The following is a 21,225-nucleotide window of genomic DNA, read 5'->3' as shown; positions in this document are numbered from 1 at the left end:
ATTCAGTGTATTCTCTAAAAGAAGCTAGAGAGAAGGATAGATTATCAGTTAGTAGAATGGGAAAGATATGTAATTTAAAATTTTGGCTGAAATTCTATCATAATGAAGTTTAACTGTCGTTGAAATCTGGCATTGATATCTAAATGTGAAAAGGTAATTGTGAAGACAAATCTTGGCAAAATGCTCATGGTACTGTGCCACAAAGAGAAGTAAATGTCTAAAACTGACTTTCCAAGATGGGAGTCTTGTAAATGATTGAGAGGGTACTCTCACAAGGAGGAAATGTGAAAGCAAAATGAAAGGCTTCAGTTCATTACTCCATGACTAGCTTCAGTCCACTACTCTAGTGAAGAGAAACTGGGTGCCCTACCAGCAACAGTCATTATAACTTAGTAGCTAAAACTTAAGTCATCTACTTAGGAAGATGATGGTGAACAGAAATTGAAATTCAAAACAAATGATCTGGCACAAAATTACAATTTTTCTATATTATGCATAATGATTCCTTAAGCCTCAGTTGAACCTCTTCTTTAAGACATAGAATTAGATTTTTAGCTTAATATTCTAAAATATGTGTTGGAAAAACCTTTAGGAGAGAAGTTACATAGACAGCCATACAGTGAATACAATGGCATAATTCAATGCACAATCAGGCACATATTTATCTTCAGTTAGGATCACAGTTAAATGGAATTAATTTAGTAAACTAGATCTCTTAGAAAAGAAAAAGCCAGTGGAAATTTATGGGAGAAAGGAATCAACCAATGTGGAAGGTAATCAAGCTCAGGTTCTGACTTGATGAACTCAGAATGGAAGCTCCTTATAACACAAGCTTATCAAAAAAAATATTTAACTTCAATTATATTGATGGATTCTAGGGAATCACTAGGTTTTTGAAATATTACCATAAAAGTTAAAAATATATTTTTTTAGGAGTTCCCGTCGTGGCGCAGTGGTTAACGAATCCGACTAGGAACCATGAGGTGGCGGGTTCGGTCCCTGCCCTTGCTCAGTGGGTTAACGATCCGGCGTTGCCGTGAGCTGTGGTGTAGGTTGCAGATGCGGCTCGGATCCCGCGTTGCTGTGGCTCTGGCGTAGGCTGGTGGCTACAGCTCCGATTCGACCCCTAGCCTGGGACCCTCCATATGCCACGGGAGTGGCCCAAGAAATAGCAACAACAACAACAACAAAAGATAAAAGACAAAAAATATATATATATTTTTTAAATGAAAATAAGGTACAGACACGTGTAAGCAAAATGTCTCTATCAGTACTGACTGAACATGAAGTTAAACTTCAGAAATAACCACTTATTCACCTCCAAATAGATTAATGATATTGTTTATATTCATCCTTAAGTATATTGAGGATTCCTCTCTAGAGGGATGGTGGAAAGATAATTGCATATATCTCTTCCCCCTTTATTTCCCTTGGATTTGTTTTACTTTTGGGTGTTGCATCTTCTTTTATCCTTTGAAATTGCCAAGGAGAGCAGGTGAACAAGGAAAACCATTACCTCATCCTGAGCACTAGTTTCCCCTCCCCTTAAAAGAGAACTCAGAAGCATAGATAAAACATGGAAAAAATAATTTCTTTTTTTTCTTTTTGCTTTTTAGGGCCACACCCATGGCATATGGAAGTTCCAGACTAGGGGTCAAATCAGAGCTACAGCTGCAGGTCTGCCCCACAGCCTCAGCAACTCAAGATCCAAGCTGCGTCTTCAACCTACACCACAGCTCATGGCAATGCTAAATATCCCTGACCCACTGAGCCAGGCCAGGGATCAAACCTGCATCCTCATCGATACCTGTCATATTAATTTCCACTGTACCAGAAAGGGAATTCCCCCTAAAAAAAAGAATTTCTTAAAGAAATTAGAGAGATTACACTTTTGCTGTGTAAAGGGGAGTATGTCATAGTAGTCTCACAACTTACAAATAAATACATCCTCCATAAGAGAGCTTTGTTTAATTTCAAAAGAAAATATCCTGATGTTACACCCAATAGATTTACGTCCTCCGAGAAATTTGAACAATTTGAACTTTACCTTGAAATTGAATTTTTGTCAAGATAAATCTTTCCAGGATTAGTTTTTCTATAATTAGTTTTGCACCTGTTGGGATAAGAGACATAGAAGATAGCTAATAGCAAAATCAAAATTTCAATGGTGTTCGAGAGAGGAATTTGCTAAAAGATGAATATATACATTGCTAGGGAACAATTTACCAGTAAGAAATTATAGTGTTCTTTAATCAGTTTTGAAGTTATTATTTCACAGTATTGGTAGACTACTTATTTTACTCTATGAATATCAATACAACACTTGGGATAATTAGTAGAATAACCATGGACTTTTAAATTAGGTCAGATTAGGTCTGAACTCTATTACTTGACCTTGTGACTTTGAGCTAAATTTATTTCTGTTTCATTTCCTCATCTATAAAAAGAGAACACTCAATCTAGGAGACATGCCTTCAAGTCAGAAAATATACTGAGAACATGGTTTTCTGACACTCAGTGCAAGTTTAATAAATATTAGTTATTTTCCTTCATTATTCATTAAAATGCAACATAAAGCTCTACAGCTGGCAACAATTTTATTTAACTGCCAACCACCTTCTGTAAGCAAAGTATATAAAATCAATTTTCTTTAAAACACATTTTATCTAAATTAATAAGCAGATGCTTAGGAACGCTATCAGATAGATACAAGGGAAACATCGTACTTGTTTCTTGCTTTCCATGACCATAAAAATCACTTTATCTTTCACTTTTATTTTTGTCTAGGAGGGCTTCAGTATTTTAAAAGACCTACAAGAGGCAATTGCACAATCTTTTAAAGCACTTTTTAAATCCTGTAACTCAGGTTGATTTTCCACGAAAGGAGGTGGTGTTAACGTTAGGGTTAGTAATATTGAAAAATTAGAGAAAAGAGACAAATTTAGTTACTCTTTTTGAAGTGTTACTATATAGTCACACATTTTTCATTCTAGTCTAGATACAATGTCCTTTTAGTCATTGTTTATAATAATAATCCTAAAGCTTTGAGATTATCAATATTTATAATTTTAAAATCTTGGACTCAGAGAATTTAATAGATTGCCTGAGATGTACACTTGGTGAGGTACACAGGGAGAGTCCAAGTTCCTTTCTCTACCTGTATAGCTGCCTTCCTTTTTTCCCAGGTTATGAGTTTCAGTTCTATTAAATCCTATTAATGTCATAGTAACTGAGTTTTACATCACTTCTCACTGGTTATATAACTATTTTTAACTTCTATCTCTACGCTAAATGTTATCTTCGTGTGCAATACTCTCTGCTATAAATCACTTTATCTCTTAAATGGCAAGAACCATTTAGCCAGGATAGCAGAAAGTTGCTAAAAATTAAATAGCTGTGATATAATTGAAGAGCCATGATCTCCTAAAGCAGACTTAGAGCATTTCTGAGGCATAGCGTTATGGTGGTATGTCCCCTGTTTGTAAAGAGACCATAGAAATTCCAGTAGGAATAGAATAGGAGGAGAAACTCTGTGAATTATTTCTTTAAAGATTAGAAGTTAAATAAGCCATATTCAGCTCCAAGCATAGTGGGCATGCATGTAACATACATATAAATATTTTGTTTACTTATTTTAAAGAAGAGAGTCACAGAGAATATGAGATAACTTACCGTAAAGACAAATTTCTCAAAGACCAAATTACTTTTTACTCTTTTCTTCTGATATTTGCTTGAGAAAATACCTACTTTTGGGTGGAGGCAGTTATCTGTGGAAGAAAGTTCCCTCAGTCTGACATTTATTCACCACGAGAAGGAATCCCTTGGGTGAAATTTCCCTATTCTCTGTTTTGGACAGAGCAAGAATCATGAAAATAATTTGCATTGTAAATATCTCAGGGACTTCTTTATTAAGCGTGATAAATTTTACATATCCTGGTAATCAGTACATACAAGAAAAAAATCACATGAAAAGTAGCTAAGCATTAAACATTAGTGATGTTTTAAATTATTTTTCAGTTAACCTGTAATTACTAAGGAGATGTCTTCTGCAGTCTTCATTTCTACAGTCTTAATGTCTAAATAAACAGATTCAATTAAGGTTTAGTTCAAGTTTCAAGAGAAATCATCTCTTGACAAGTGTGATGTACGACCACCAATAGAAAACCCTGATATGGATGGATGCTCTCATGCATGTTTAATGTTTTATAAATCGACAGGTAATCTTGGTTAGCTGACTGGTTAGTTTCAACATTATCTATGATTACTTGAGTTTCTGGTAGTTATGCTTTGAGTGCCAAATTATTAAGATATCTTTAAATTAAAAAAATAATATTGAAGGTAGTATAAAATACATTTATTTTGATCTTTTTTTAAAAGATTTTTAAAATAGCTTATTGTGATGTAATTAACATATAACAAACTGCATATATTTAAAGTGGTTTATATCTAAAATGTGTAAACAGCTCATACAACTCAACATCAAGAAAACAAACAATCCAATTTAAAAATGGGCAAAAGACAGGAGTTCCCATCATGGAACACTATTATTAAAGAGACCATAGAAATTCCATTAGGAATAGAACAGTAAGAATCCAATTGCAGTGGCTCAGGTCTCTACAGAGGTGTGGGTTCAATCCCTGACTTGGTGTATTGGATTAAATAATCTGGTGTTGCCACAACTGTGGTGTAGGCCACAACTGTGGCTTGGATTTAATCCCTGTCCCAGGAGCTTCTATATGCCACAGCTGTGGCCATAAAATTAAAAACAACAACAATCAAATGGGCAAAAGACCTAAATAGATATTTTCCCAAAAAGACATGCAGATGGCCCCCAGTCACATGAATAAATGCTAAACATTGTTAATTATCAGGGAAATGCAAGTCAAAACCATATTGAGATATCACCTCACACCTGCCAGAGTGGCTATCATCGGAAAGAATACAAATGACAAATGTTGGCAAGGATGCAGAAAAAAAGAAACCCTCATATTCTGTTGATAGGAATGTAAATTTGTGCACCACTGTGAAAAAAACAATATGGAAATGTCCCCAAAAACTAAAAACTAAAACCAGACTATCATATGACCCAGAAATTCCACTCCTGGTTATATATCCAAAAATAATCAGAAACACTAAGTTGAAAATATACTTGTGCAACAATGTTTATAGCAACATTATTTACAGTTGCCAAGAGGTGGAAACAACCTAAATTTCCATCGAGATGAATGTATAAAGAAGATTGTGTGTGTGTGTGTGTGTGTGTGTGTGTGTGTGTGTGTAATGGAATACTATTCAGTCCTAAAAAAGAATGAAATTTTGCCACTTCCAACAACATGGGTAAACCTGAAGTGTGTTATGCTAAGTGAAATAACTCAGAAAGAGAAAGGCAAATACTGTATGACATCACTTATATATGGAATCTAAATGTATAGAAAACTAGTGACTATTTCTTAAAAAAAAGAAATAGACTCACAGGTACAGATAATAAACTAATGTTTACAGTGGGCAGAAGGAAGGAAGAAGGACAATATAGGAGTAGGGAAATAAGAATTACAAATTGTTTTGTATAAAATAAGCTACAAGCATATATTATACAATATAGGGAATAAATCCAATACTTTATTATAAATGGAATATAAACTTTAAAATTATCAATCACCGTATTGTACACCTGTAACATATAATATTGTACATCAACTATACTTAAGTTAAAAAAAGAATAAAGGTATACAACTTGATTAAATTTGATGTATGTATTCAACCATGAAAATATTACCACAGTTAAGAAAGTGAACATATCCAGCACCCTCTAAAAGTTCTCCTCTGTTCCTTGATAGTCCCGGTTTCCCTTTCCTCCTCACTTCCTTCCTCCCCAGAGGACTGTTAATCTGCTTTCTATTACTACACATTAGTTTGCATTTTCTAGAGTTTTATGAAAATTGAATCATATAGTATGCACTTTTTTGTCTGACTTATTTCAACTAGTGTATTTATTTTGGTATTTATCATGTGTATCAGTAGTTCATTCCTTCCGATTGCTGGATAATATTCCATTGTATGTGTATGCCACAATGTGTTAACTGATGCCACCTGCTGAGAGACATTTGAGTTGTTTCTAGTTTTCTGCTCTTATAAACAAATTTGCTATGAACATTGATGTACATACCTCTGTATGACCTGAATCCCTTAAATTTTACTGAGACTTGTTTTATGGTCCAGAATATGGTCTAACCTAGTAAACGTTCCCTGTGTACTTCAAAAGAATGAGTATTCTGATGTATTGTTGTCATAAATGTCAATTATGTCAAATTGATTCTTAGTGTTTTTCAGGTCTACTATATCACTGATGAATTTTTGTCTGCTTGTACATACCCATCAGTGATAAATGAGTGTTCCTCTTGCTCTGCATTCTTGTCAGCATTTGATATTGTCAGTGTTTTGGATTTTGTTATTGTAATAGTTATAGGGTGATAGCTCACTGTTTCAATTTCAATTTCTTAATGATGATATATGATGTTGAACATCTTTTCATATACTTATTTTCCATCCATACATATTCTTTAGTGAGACTTTTGTTTCAGGTTTTGCCTGTATTTTAATTACACACTCCTTGGGGACTGAGACACTGGTAGGAGCTAGTTTTTGGGCACTCCTTGGGTACTGAGACACTCCTGGGAGCTAGTTTTAAAATCTTAGGCTACCTGGCTAATGCTGGAGTTAGCAGGTGCTATATGAAATTCTTCCTCTAACCTGTTGGTGCCAGTGGGCATATTCCATTGAGTGCCGCCCAACCCCTGCACTTTGGTGGGCCTCACAGCAAGATGAACAATAGTCATACATTTTGGCCAGACCTCAGAGCTAGACAAGCAATAGCCCTGACAATCAATGACCCCTGACCAGTCCACCCATTACTGCACCACAAGGACAGCCATCACTTTGTCACAGCAGGAGGATCCATGTAGCCCATGTAAGAGGCAACCCTTGAGTACCTGGCTCTGATGCCTAGGTGAGTATAACCTGAGAGCCTCACAGGCTCTATCTATATAAAAGAGATAGAGAGCCTCTATCTATATAAAAAAAAAGAATAAAGGTATACAACTTGATTAAATTTGATGAGAGCCTCTATCTATATAAAACCACCCCTTAAGACTTGGAGATATAGCTGATGTTCCTAATGCATTGAAACAAGCAGAGATTTTGGCAAAATGAGGAGACAGGGGAACATATTCCAAAAAAAGGAACAAAGCAGAAATTTTTAAAAAAAGATAGAAAATGAACAAACAAGCAACAGCTAAATGAAGCAGAGGAGGTAAGCAATGTACCTGATAGAAAAGCTTAAAATAATGGTTGTAAAGATGCTCACCAAACTTGAGAGAAGACTGGATGAACATGGTGAGAACATCAACAAAGACATAGGAAAAGTAAGAAAGTAGCAAATGGACGTTTTACTAGAACTGAAAAATACACCAGAGATGTTCAACAATTGACTGGATGAGGGAGAAGTATAAATCACAAGCTGAAGTCAGAACAATGGAACCCACTCAGAGAGGGTAGCAAAATGAAAAAAAAATAAATAAATAAGTGAAGGTATTGTAAGGATCTCTGGGAAAATATCAAACAGAATAATATATGCATCACAGATGTCCCAAAGGGAGAAGATTGTGAGAAAGGGTCTGAAAAATTATCTAATCTGAGGAAGAAGCAGATAGCCAGGTATAGGAAGCAGAGTCCCAAATACAGTGGTCCCAAAGAGGCCCCCATTGAGACATAATACAATTTACATGGTAAAAGCTGAAGACAGGGAGAATCCTAAAAGTATCAAGAGAAAAACAACCAATTATGGACAAAGGAAACTTTGTAAAGCTATCAGAAGATTTTTCAGCAGAAATTTCATGGGTTAGAAAGTGCTGAAAGGAAAAAAAAATCTACAACTAAGCATTCTCTACCCAAAAAGATCATCCTTCATAATTGAAGGAGAAATCAAGAGCATCCCAGATAAGCAAAGAGTCTTCAAAAGGACTTCCCTGTTGGCTCAAAAGTCTCCTTCTCTTCAAAAGGATCTAGTGTTGTCATTGCTGTGGCACAGGTTCTAGCCCTAGCCAGGAAATTCTGCATGCCATGGGCATGACCAAAAACAATCTACAGTCAATAAATGATGGAGAAGATGTGAAGAAAAGGGAAGACTCCTACATTGTTGGTGAGACTGTGTAAACTGGTATAACCACTATGGAAAACAATATAGAGGTTCTTCAAAAAATGAAAAATAGAACTACCATATGATCCAACAGTCCCACTCCTGGCCATATATCCACAGAAAGCAATAATACAAAAAGATATATGCACTTCAATGTTCATTGCAGCAGTGTTTACAATAGCCAAGACATGGAAGCAACCTAAATATCAATTACAAAGGAATGGATAAAGCAAATGTAGTACATATATGCAAGAGAATAGTATTCATCAATAAAAAAGAATGAAATAATGCAGGAACACAGAGGGATCTAGAAATTGTCATGCAAAGTGAAGTAATTCAGACAAAGACAAATATCATATGATATCCCTTATTTGTAGAATCTTAAAAATGATACAGGTGAACTTAATTACAAAAAGGAAAGATTTACAGATTTAAAAAACAATCTTACAGTTGCCCAAGGGGAACAGTGGAGGGAGGGATAATTTAGGAGTTTAGGATTAACATATACACACTGCTATATGTAAACTAGGAAATCAACAATGACCTACTGTATATCACAGGGAACTCACTATTCTGTAATAACCTATATCAAAAAAGAATCTGAAAAGAATAGATATGTGTAATATATAATTAACTGAGTCACTTTGCTGTATACTCAAAGCTAACACCTCATTGCAAATCAACTATATTCCAATATAAAATAAAATTTAATGAAATAAAAATTTTTAAATAGTTTCATGAATACTGGACAACCATATGCAAAAGAATAAAACTAGATCACTATTTTGCACCATTCACAAACATTGAATGCAATAACTTTTAAATTGAACCCCAAAAAATCAAATATTTGGAAATACACCTGACAAAGGAGGTAAAGGACTTATATGCCAGGAACTATAAAACATTAATCAAGGAAATTAAAGAAGATGTAAAGAAATGGAAAGATATTCCCTGCTCCTGGGTTGGAAAAATTAATAGTGTAAACATGGCCATACTACCCAAAGCAATCTACAGATTCAATGCAATCCCTATCAAATTACCCATGGCATTTTTCACAGAACAAGAACAAACAGTCCAAAAACTTATATGGAACCACAAAAGATCCAAAATTGCCAAAGCAATTCTGAAGAACAAAAACCAAGCAGGAGGTATCTCTCTCCCAGACTTCAGCAATATTACAAAGCCACAGTCATCAAGACAGTATGGTACTGGTACCAAAACAGACAGACCAATGGAATAAAACAGAGAACTCAGAAATAAATCCAGACCCCTTTGGTAAATTAATCTTTGATAAAGAAGGCAAGAACATAAAATAGAAAAAAGGGAGTCTTTTCAGCAAGTATTGCTGGGAAACCTGGACAGCTACATGCAAATCAATGAAACTAGAACACACCCTCACACCACGCATGAAAAATAAACTCAAAATGGCTGAAAGACTTAAATGTAAGACAAGACACCATCAATCTCCTGGAAGAGAACATAGGCAAAACATTCTCTGACATCAACCTTACAAATGTTTTCTCAGGTCAGTCTCCCAAAGCAACAGAAATAAAGGCAAAAATAAACCACTGGGACCTAATCAACCTGACAAGCTTTGGCACGGCAAAGAAAACCAAAAGGAAACAAAAAGACAACTTACAGAATGGGAGAAAATACTTTCAATTATGCAACTGACAAGGGCATCATCTCTAAAATATACAAGCAACTTATACAACTCAACACCAAAAAAGCAAACAACCCAATTGAAAGATGGGCAAAGGACCTGAATAGACATTTCTCCAAGGAAGATGTACAGAGGGCCAATAATCACTTGAAAAAATGCTCAATATCACTGATTATTAGAGAAATACAAATCAAAACTATCATGAGATACCACCTCACACCAGTGAGGATGGCCATCATTAGTAAGTCCACAAAGAACAAATGCTGAAGATGGTATGGAGAAAAGGGAACCCTCCTGCACTGTTAGTGGGAATGTAAATGGGTTCAACCACTATGGAGAACAGTATGGAGGTATCTTAGAAAACTATACACAGAACTACCATATGACCCAGAAATCCTATTCTTGGACATATATCTGGACAAAACTTTCCTTAAAAAAGACACATGCACCTGCATGTTCATTGAAGCACTGTTCACAGTAGCCAAGACATGGAATCAACCCAAATGTCCATTGATAGATCATTGGATTAGGAACATGTGGTATATATACACTATGGAATACTTCTCAGCCATAAAAAACAACAACAAAATAATGCCATTTGCAGCAATATGGATGCAACTAGAGACTCTCATTCTGAGTGAAGGAAATCAGAAAGAGAAAGACAAATGCCATATGATATCACTTATATCTGGAATATAATATATGGCACAAAGGAATGTTTCCATGGAAGAGAAAATCATGGACTTGGAGAATAGACTTTTGGTTGCCAAAGAGGGAAGGGGAGGGACTGGGAGGGATTGGGAGCTTGGGGTAAATAGATCCAGAATGTAGCCTTTAGGATGGATTAGCAGTGGGATCCCGTGGTGTAGCACTGGGAATTCTGTCTCTTTACTTATGATGGAACACGTAATGTGCGGAAAAAGAATATATACATGTATATGTAACTGGGTCACCATGCTGTACAGTAGGGAAAAAATATATATATATGTAAATAAATGATACAAAAAATGGATTAGACTTGAATGTAAGACCTAAAACCATAAAATCCCTGGAGGAAAACCTGTTTCATAACCTTACTGATGTTGTTCTTAATGATGTTCTTATGCATCTGACTTCAAATGCAAGAACAACAAAAACAAAAATAAGCAAATGGCACTGCATTAAACTAAAATGCTTCTGCACAGCAACAAAATCACCAAAAAAAAAAAGAAAAGAAAATACAACCTACTAAATGGGAGAAGATATTTTCAAATTGTATATCTGATAAGAGGTTAATATTCAAAATATACGAAGAACTCATACAATCTCAAAAACTGAAAAATGAAAAACCTGATTTTTAAAATGGAGTTCATGCTGTGACTCAGTGGGTTGAGATTCTGACTGCAGTGGCTTAGGTTGCTGGGTAAGTGCAAAGGTCTATCCCTGGCCTGCAGAGTGGGTTAAAAGATCCAGTGTTGCCTCAGCTGCAGAGAAGGTTGTGACTGGGATTCCCTGGCTCAGGAACTTCCATATGCTGCGAGTGTGACCATAAAAAAAAATAATAATAATTTTTAAGAATTTAAAAATGGGTAGAGGATCTGAATAACATTTTTCCAAATATTACATACAGCTTGATAACAGGCACTTGAAAAGATGTTCAACATCATTAATTTCTAGAGAAATGCAAATTGAAACTACAATGAGATATAACCTCACACATGTTAGAATAGTTATTGAAAAGAAAAAAAAGTGTTGAAGAGGATGTGGAGAAAAGGAAAACCCTTGTACATTTTTGGTGGGACTGTAAAATTTGTGTTGGAGTTCCCGTCATGGTGCAGTAGAAATGAATCCAACTAGGAACCATGAGGTTGCGGGTTCGATCCCTGGCCTCACTCAGTGGCGTTGCCCTGAGCTGTGGTGTAGGTACCAGATGCAGCTCAGATCTGGCATTGCTGTGGCGTAGGCTGGTAGCAACAGCTCAGATTAGACCCCTAAGCTGGGAACCTCCATATGCCACAAGTGCGGCCCTATAAAGACAAATAAAGACAAAAAATAAATAAATAAATAAATAAAATTGGTGTTAACTACTATGGAAAGCAATATGGAGATTCCTCAAAAAATTAGTAATAGAACTACCCCATGTGATCCAGTATTTCCCCTTCTGAGTATATATCCAAAGAAAACAGAAACATTAACTCAGAAAGACAGATATATAAGCCTTGTGTTCATGCAGCCTTATTTACAATATCCAAGATATGATAACCACCTAAGTGTCCACTGATGGATGAATGGATGAAGGAGATGTGGTTTGCAAACATGGTGGAGGAGTTCCCATCATGGCTCCGTGGTTAACGAATCTAACTAGGAACCATGAGGTTGCGGATTTGATCCCTGACCTTGCTCAATGGGTTAAGGATCTGGTGTTGCCGAGAACTGTGGTGTAGGTCGCAGGCACGGCTCAGATCCCCTGTTGCTCTGGCTCTGGCGTAGGTGGGTGGCTACAGGTCCGATTAGACCCCTAGCCTTGGAACCTCCATATGCTGGGAGAGCGGCCCTATAAAAAAAAGCAAAAAGACAAAAAATAAATAAATAAATAAACAGTGGAATACTACTCAGATATAGAAAAGAAGGAAATCATAGCATTTGTGACAACACGAAAGGGCCTTGAATGTATCACCCTAAGGGAAACAAATCAGATGAAAAAGACAAATGCCTATATGATTTCACTCATGGGGAATATAAGAAAACAAAATAAGTAAACAAAGTAAAAATACAAACTCATAGGTACAGAAATCAGATTAGTAGTTACTAAGTGGCAAGCGGGTTACCCATTATATGGTAGTGGATGATAAATATACTTACTTGGTGGTGATCACTTTGTAATGTATCCAGATGTCAAATTATAATCCTTTACACATGAAGGTTATGCAGTAAGTAAATAAATAAATAGAGGTAATCTGAAAAATACTAATTCAACTTATCCTCTTAAAATAAGAAATATCATATACCTGAAATCAATATTTTAAGTTAATTATGTCAATAAGTATAGAAAATAGGAAATATTTGTTATTGAGTGTTTATCACTGATTTGAGTTCACCAGTAAAAGAATTGCTTTCATTGTGTAAAATTTTTTCTAATGTCATTGCTATTTTCAAGATCATGTATGGTTTCTCCTAAATTATCTTGTAGAATATTTATTGCTTGCATTTTACATTGTCTGTGATCCATTTTGAGTTAATTTTTGTGAAGGTGTAAGTCTGTGTCTAGATTTGAAATGTGGATGTCCAGTTGTTCCATCACCATTGTTGAAAAGACTTTTTTATTATAATTACAATACAACTTTTCTTAAATATTTTCTCTTTTGTCAAAAACAGTTGCCTATATTCATATAAGTCTATTTTAGGGATTTCTATACTGTTCCATGGATATTGTCCCATTCTTTTGCCAATATCACATTGTCTTGATTACTGTAACTTTACAGTTAATTTTGAAATTGAATGATCTCAGTCCTCTGACCTTGTTCTTCTTTTTCCTTTCATGTTTAATCTATCCATGTCTTTAAAGTGTGTTTCTGACTTGTAGGCATATAATCAGTCCATGTCTATGAGCTTTATGTTGTGCTCTCTTTGTCTGGCTTTGGTGTCAGGGTTAAGCTGCTCCCATACAATGAGTTGAGAAGCATTGCCTACTCCTCTGTTTTCTTGAAGAGTTTGTGGAAAATGTCTTTCTTACTTAAATATTTGATAGAATTCATCAGTGAATCCATCAGGGCCTGGGCTTTTCTTTTTATGAAGTTTTTAAGTTTTTAATTTGATCTCTTTAGTTCTTATATGTCTCTTCAGATTCTCTATTCCTGTGCTTTTATGGGGGAGTAATGTTGTTGGAAATATTTTCTCATCATAATTTTTATGTTTCAAATAATGGGCCCTGGATATGGATTTTCCATGATGTTTTCCAAATAAAGGCAGGTCCATGAAGCTTCCAAGCCCTCCTGTCTAACATGCTTTCCCTGGGTAGACTTCCATAGCATGGAGCCAGAGCCAAAAGGGGAGAAGGGAGCCACCAGTTATCAAGGACTGCCCTGGCCTCTCCTAGAATAAAACCTCTGTTCCTGGTCTGGAGCTTAAAGGAATAGTGTGAGCTTCCTGTTCCTTTGGGATGCCTCACCTGCAAAATAAAGAACTTTCACAACACTGGAGCTGGGAGAAATAGGAGAAGACTCTGGCTTATATGTCAGAGATTCCTCCTTTCTTACTAAAATCAAGTAGATTTTCTTGAAAAAAATATTTCTCAGCTTGTATGTCTTCCAGTCATTTCCAGATACTTTAAAAGATTTTTGTTTTTGCCTGAAAATTTTGTTGGGTTTTATTGCTGTTTTTGTTGGAGGTGATGTTCCAAACTTCTCACACAGCCATTCTGGATGTTCTGTCTCTGTTTATTCCTTTTATTGCTCAACATATGGATGTATCACAATTTTCTGACCCATTTGGGTTGTTTCAAGTGTTGGTAATTATGAATTGAGCTGCTATGAATATTTGCAAAGCCTTTTTGTGGAGTAAGAGATAATAATTTGTTCCTTTCAGAAAGTGCTAACACTGAATAGCAGTGCCTGCAGATGCTGGGACTCCAACAAGAACCCCAAATTTCCAGGGTGCAGTGTCATATAGTTAGACCTGCTTTCCAGTTACACAAGTTGAACTTTGTCTCCTATGTTTTTTTGTTTATTGTTTTTTTTTTTTTCAGTGCATCTCTACATTTTCTCCTATCTTTTCTCTTCACCCAGTGGACACTGCTTTCCTAGGTCTTTGTCAGTTTGTTGTCATAGAAAAAAGGAGTAAAATGACTCATGATGTGATATTGTGCATGACTGAAGACAAGTAAACATGTTGCCATTTGTAATTTTGTATATTTAAATACTATTTTGTTTTTTTTCAAAAGGAAATGTCACTAAAATAATGACAAAAAGTAGTGGAATTTCCAGTCATGTGGCAGACTATAACTGAGTGAAAATTTGGGGGAAGGGAGTCTTCCACTACTGAACATCACCAAATATGCACATATCTGTATGTGGTCTATGCATAAAGCTATCCCTGTGCTTCCTCTTCTGGAAATGGGTAAGAATATCTGCTGTGGACATGTCAAATAGAACTCTGACCTTTGTGGGACAAGATAAATTCTCTAAATGCCATGGCTTCTTTCCTACTCTCTGATAGTTGGGTTGACCCAGAAAAACTCCTATCACTGTTCTCTACCTATTTTTCTGTTTGTTTGTTTGCTGAATTTTGTGGCTGCACCCAATGCATATGGAAGTTCCTGGGCCAGGAAATGAATCTGAGACTCATTGGGAACTGTATAGCAGCTGCAGCAATGTTGGATCCTTTAACCCACTGAGTCAGGCCTGGAATTGAAATTGCACCTCCATGGCAACCTGAGCCACTGCAGGCAGATTCTTAGCCCATTGCAACATAGGAGGAACTCCTCCCTAGCTATTCTTAAACATATTTAAAAATATCAAAATATTTTTTGACTGTCAGGGTAGTAGTGGAGATATTGAGTGTGTGCACTTAGAGTAGAATCAACATGTTATTCTCTGTTATGATGCTCTTATTTCAGTTATCGTTCATTGTCCACAAACTTTTGATTTACTCTGTAGGGTGGGAATATTTCTTCATTTTTTTTTCATGGATCATAGGAAATGATCTCTAAAGAATTTGGAATTTGGAGTTCCTGCTATGGTGCAATGGGATTGGCGGTGTCTCTGCAGTGCCATGATGCAGGTTAGATTCTGCAGCCTAGCACAGTGGGTTAAAGGATCCATCATTGATGTCGCTGTAGCATAGGTCACAACTCCAGCTTGGGTTCAGTCCCTGGCCCTGGAACTCCATATGCTGTGGGGAGATTAAAAAAGAAAAATAAAAAAGAATTTGGAATTTATTAGCAATGCATTCTGAGATAGCTTGATCATAACATGAAGACTTATCCAATACAAAGTCATTTAGTTCTCAACTTTGCCATTTGTTAAAGTTAATCAAAACATTTGCCTGTTTTTGTGTTATTCAGATTGTTTTCATTGAGTGAATATGGAGGATTATTTTCCTACTTCCTTTTGTCTCTGTAATTTCTTCCTTAAAATTTCAAGGTTTTCTGTAATCATTAAATTCTAGTTTTATGATTGTGATCAAATGATATATAGCAATAACTTTCCAAAAATATGTATTTATCTTTTATTGCACTTTTCAAAAAATTAGATGTTAAAAACATAAAATACCACTTCCTATACCTGCTGATTTTCATTTCATATAGCAATGCCATATACTACAGGAAGTACAATATGACAAGTTGTAAATAAATCTATTTGAATTTACAGCTAAAGAACCTACATTGAATGGTATTTTATTAATGGGAATTAGTAGTGATGTGGTGGTATCCAAATGTCATTGCATTAATTCCCTGTAAAATAATAACATGCAGAATGTAATTTATTATTAAATAACATATTTTATTTTATTTTATTTTGATCTTTTTGTCTTTTCTAAGGCCACACCCGAGGCATATGGAGGTTCCCAGGCTACAGGTCGAGTGGAAGCTATAGCCGCTGGCCTACACAACAGCCACAGCAATGCAGGATCTGAGCCATGTCTGCGACCTACACTGCAGCTCACTGCAATGCTGGATCCTTAACCCACTGAGTGAGGCCAGGGATTGAACCTGCAACCTCGTGGTTCCTAGTTGGATCTGTTAACTACTGAGCCACGATGGGAAGTCCTAAATAATATATTTTTAATTCAAATTACTCTTAAGGAAAAAAAAAGCAGGTTTTTTTTTTTTTTCTAAATTTTGAGATCTTATTTTTGGAGTTAGGAACAGAGTTTCTGAAATTGAGAAATTTTGGAATAGGAAGATAGGAGTAAGATTTGATAATATTAGCAACCTTAAAAGCATCTATAAGAACTCTCATTTTGGGGGCAAAAAGAAAAATGAATTATTTTGGTAGCATAAGTAGATTCTGAAAATCAGAGTTACTGTTTTCTTAGGAGGTGCCATAGGTGAGTTTTGACTCAGAGTTTAATATTGTTAAGAAGAGAGAGAACCAGTTTGGGGCCCACAGTGTGTATCAAATCATTCTGATTGAATAGACTTTGTGTGGTAGACTTTCTGAGGAGTCACTTTATTTTTTCCTTTCAATCAGTACTATTGTAATACTTTGAAAAAGCATGTATTTACCAACTCCTCTTAAATACAAATGAGTTTTTAGTTGAAAACTGTTATTATTCAGTCAGCTTCATTTAAAAAATTCCAATGGCTTTTTAATTTTTTTGTTGGTACTGCATTCAAAATATCCTTGAATGTCTGACTTTCATAATTTTTCCATGTTTTACTTGACATACTCTGTATGGATCAATAACAACTTTTAAAAGAATACCTTTAAAAAAACTTTAAAAATACTCCTGTTTCTATGTAAATTGTATTTTTAATCTAAGTATCATGTCTAGAACTCACAAAAGCACCCCAGAATTTCTTCATGGCTGTCTTCATTTCTTTGTTTCGCAGAGTATAGATAATTGGGTTCAAGATAGGGGTGATAACAGTGTAAAATACTGCAAGAAACTTATCCACAGAGTGGTTGCTGAAGGGCCAGATATAGATGAAGATGCATGGGCCAAAGGAAAGAACCACCACTGTGATGTGAGCACTCAAAGTGGAATGGGCTTTGGACTGCCCAGCAGAAGAATGGCTCCTAATCGTTATGAGAATCAGACTGTAGGAAATAAGCAAAATGATGAAACAGCTCAGAGAGGTCATTCCACTGTTGGCCACAATGACTATCTGTACAATATAAGAATCTATGCAGGCAAGCTTAGCAACCAGGGGGAGATCACAGAAAATGCTGTCTACTACGTTGGAACCACAGAAAGGCAAGTTCACAACAAAAGGTATCTGAAGCCCCGAGTGAAGGAGACCTAAGAACCATAGGTCACTATCAGCAAAAGGCACACCTTCTTGTACATGATGGTCGTGTAATGTAGTGGCTTACAAATAGCCACGTATCTGTCATAAGCCATGGAAACTAAAAGCACCATTTCGACTCTACCCAATAAGTGGAGGAGAAAGATCTGTGTGAAGCATTCAGCAAAGGAAATGGTCTTGTGCTTTTTTACAAAGTTCACAATTATCTTAGGGCTGACCAATGAAGCAAGGATCATGTCCACAAAGGAGAGGTTCCCCAGGAGAAAGTGCATGGGAGTCTTCAGGTTTGGGATGTAAAACTCTGTAACGACAATGACAAGGTTACCCCAAACTGTGGCCATATAGATAACTGAGACAAGCACAACGAGAAGAAATTGTATATCCTGGGAACTGGTCAGTCCCAGCAAAATAAATTCTGAAACTTTCGACTGATTTAATTGCTCCGTGGTCTCCAATTGTATGGATTGTTCTGCACAGGATGACCTGTAGAAAGAAAGAAGAAAGCACTAATACCTCGGAGACTGCCAGACTTTTTATTCCTTTGGGTCAAATCTCATTTGACTTAGACATTTTTCATGTTATTCTGTTACCGCTGAGAAGTAGGACAACTTTTAACCCCAACTTATAACAACAACCTGTTCATATCTCTTGATTCCCCTAAGCAATTCATAACTCAGAGGCATATGCTTTGTCTTTATAGATAAGAGGAAATATTGTCATCTTTCAGAACTTTGTGATTTTATAGGAGATGAGATCCCTTCATCTAACTTCCTCGGAGGACAGAAGGGCTTGGCACTCTTGAGCAATCTCTTTAAAGTTCAAACTTTAAATACAGCTGGGAGTTACTGTCTTCCCAAAACTATATTAAGAAATTGTATTTTAGTCCAAGAGTTTTGAATGGTCTGTGATCCAGCAGCTATAAACCTGAGCTGAGTCAGTGAGATTTAGAGTGAATCAGACTGCTCTCTTTTCCACAGATCCCTAAGTGAGCTTAGGGATCTCACTTAGGGAGAAGTTTTTGGGAAGACTTTCAGGCACAGACTATTTCCTAATGTAACTATCACTACCCATGGTCTGCTGTGGTGGAAACTCACATTCCCAGAGAGGACTTAAATGTATTTAAGTTGCAAAGGCAGCTGTGGTTAAGCAGCAGAGGTGAATATTCTGAGTTCCTGTGTAACACTTTCATATCCTAAGAAAGGCCACACATTATAGAGGGAGTAAGAAAGATGCTGAGTTCTAAATGTTTATAGAAGGCAGCTTGTTTGAGCATTGCATAAGTGGAACTGGCTCCTTGGATTCCAAGCCTGTCTGATAAGTGAGTCAGGAGGTGAGCATGAAGAAAACACCTGTGTACCATTAGAGCCCAGGCATGAGACTTCACTTTGAAACCATTAGAGATTTTAACAAGCAAGACCTTAATTTGTCATTCTTTACTTGTATAAATTTTCACTATTAAGCCAGCGTGGCAATAGCAAAAGCAACTGGGCTGATGGCCATTGCAGTGCTTTATTTGTCTGTGCTTGGAAACAGTTTGATCATGTTTTATTAAGTCTCCTTAGTTCTTAGATCAATCAAGAGTAAGGGAGGTTTTAATAATGAAATATTAAACTGTTAGGCTAATATAAACATTGTTCATATTAGATCTCTAGGCTGATAGAACTGGTCATTCTCTTTACAAAGCAGAGATGTTATTGAATGGAAGAAGAGAAGCAAGTAATCCTTTAGGTGGTGGAGAAAGCAAGAGTAAAGGAACAGAGGCCAGTAATGCAGGCTTTGGGGGTGGGGACTATAACAAAGAGAGATTATATAGAGTACAAGAAGAGGAGGAGCGGAGCAAACCTCAATGAAAGCAAGTATTTCAGGTGAAGTAGTGGAATAAGTGGTAAATGAAGATATTGCAAAAGCTTCTTGGAGAGGTGGGAGGGAAGAGCAGCTGGTCTCAAGACTTTCTGTGCCATCAAAACCTACTTGTTACTACTTTTTATAGTAGACATTCTTGTGAGAAATTATATATCAAAATTAATAATTATGAAATATAAGATACAGAAAGGTTGAGTTTTTAATTGAAATAATGTTTGCAAAGCACTTGGCCCAGAATCTGGCATATAGTTCACATAGAAATGTTAGTTATCACCACTATTTCCGTTTTGAACTTCCTCAAGTTTATGTAGATACTTTAACAACTGGAATTCAAACTCAGAATTTCATGACACTGAAGCTATGTCCCTAACCAGAGAGTTAAGGCTTAACTTTAGCATACTCTTGCATGCCATTTCAGGTGTTGTTTTTTGAGTTTTGTTTGTTTGTTTGTTTAGGGCTGCACCCATGGCATATGGAGGTTCCCAGGCTAGGGGTCAAATTGGAGCTGTGGCTGCTGTTGTACGCCACAGCCACAGCAACAGCAGATCTGAGCTGTGGCTGTGATCTACACCACAGCTCATGGCAACGCCAGATCCTTAACCCACTGAGCGAGGCCAGGAATCAAAACCTGTGTCCTTGTGGATGCTGGTCAGATTCATTTCCACTGAGCCACAATGGGAACTCACCATTTCAACTTTTTAAATACTATAATTTTTGATAATACACTTACTAGAATTAATAGGTACATGCACATTTTAAAAAGAAAATGTTGAGTAATTGGAAAAACTGCACTATAATCACACTAGTACATTCAGTCTTTTTTTGTATTGTAGTTGTTATTTGAGTAGAACAGTCTGGTTCCCTGGAGCAAAATTCTTACATGACCTGGTTTATATGTAATCTCCCCTTGGCATGGGACTGATAGTTATTCCATGCTTATTTGCTCCTTATTCACAAGTTATATTCTACTCTAAAGCCTTCACTAATGTTAATGTTAAAAGTCATTTTTATACATTTCATTAGTTGTATAAAAATGACTTTTAACATTAATCTGAATTTGATAGTTGACATTAGGACCATAGGACAAGAACGGAAAACCCCTGCATGCCTTGAGCAGTTTTGTATAACAGAAGCTTCAGAATATTTTCATTATTATATTATAGAATTCATATTTTCAGCCAAAAATTTGGACATTTTCACACCTTTGCAGTGTATCTGAAATGCTTTGAAATTCAGGGGAAAAGCTAATAAAGTTAAGCTGTTGCCTCTCACTTTCCCCATACTTCTCACACACCAGAACACCAATCTCACCTACTCTGGCCTGCTGTGTCTTGCTGCAGCAGAAATATTTTGTAAACCTTCTCTAGGAATGACGATTACTTCTCACTCAAGGACTTGAGCTGGTGCTCTGGTCAGCTCTGACTTTAGATAACTGATCTCCACATTTAATTTTGTTAATACCCTGGTCTGGGTATTAGGGCTTCACTTAACTAGTTTGTCTTCATGTAGAATATTAGTTAATACCCTGGTCTGGGTATTAGGGCTTCACTTAACTAG

The 21,225-nt window shown here is 36.1% G+C and overlaps 1 protein-coding gene across 1 annotated transcript; it reads right to left on the bottom strand.

The window, feature by feature from the left end:
* Positions 1-17,313: 17,313 nt before the first annotated feature.
* Positions 17,314-19,802, bottom strand: LOC125136700 (olfactory receptor 4K17-like). Its single transcript, XM_047797506.1, is given in 4 exon segments — positions 17,314-17,810; positions 17,813-18,281; positions 18,284-18,344; positions 19,777-19,802. Coding segments are annotated over 4 exon segments (1,053 nt in total).
* Positions 19,803-21,225: the final 1,423 nt, after the last annotated feature.

Source organism: Phacochoerus africanus, chromosome 9 (genome assembly GCF_016906955.1).
Source record: "Phacochoerus africanus isolate WHEZ1 chromosome 9, ROS_Pafr_v1, whole genome shotgun sequence".
Taxonomy (NCBI): domain Eukaryota; kingdom Metazoa; phylum Chordata; class Mammalia; order Artiodactyla; family Suidae; genus Phacochoerus; species Phacochoerus africanus.
The sequence above is the reverse complement of the archived record's forward strand: the minus strand, read 5'-3'. Positions and strand labels throughout refer to the sequence as shown.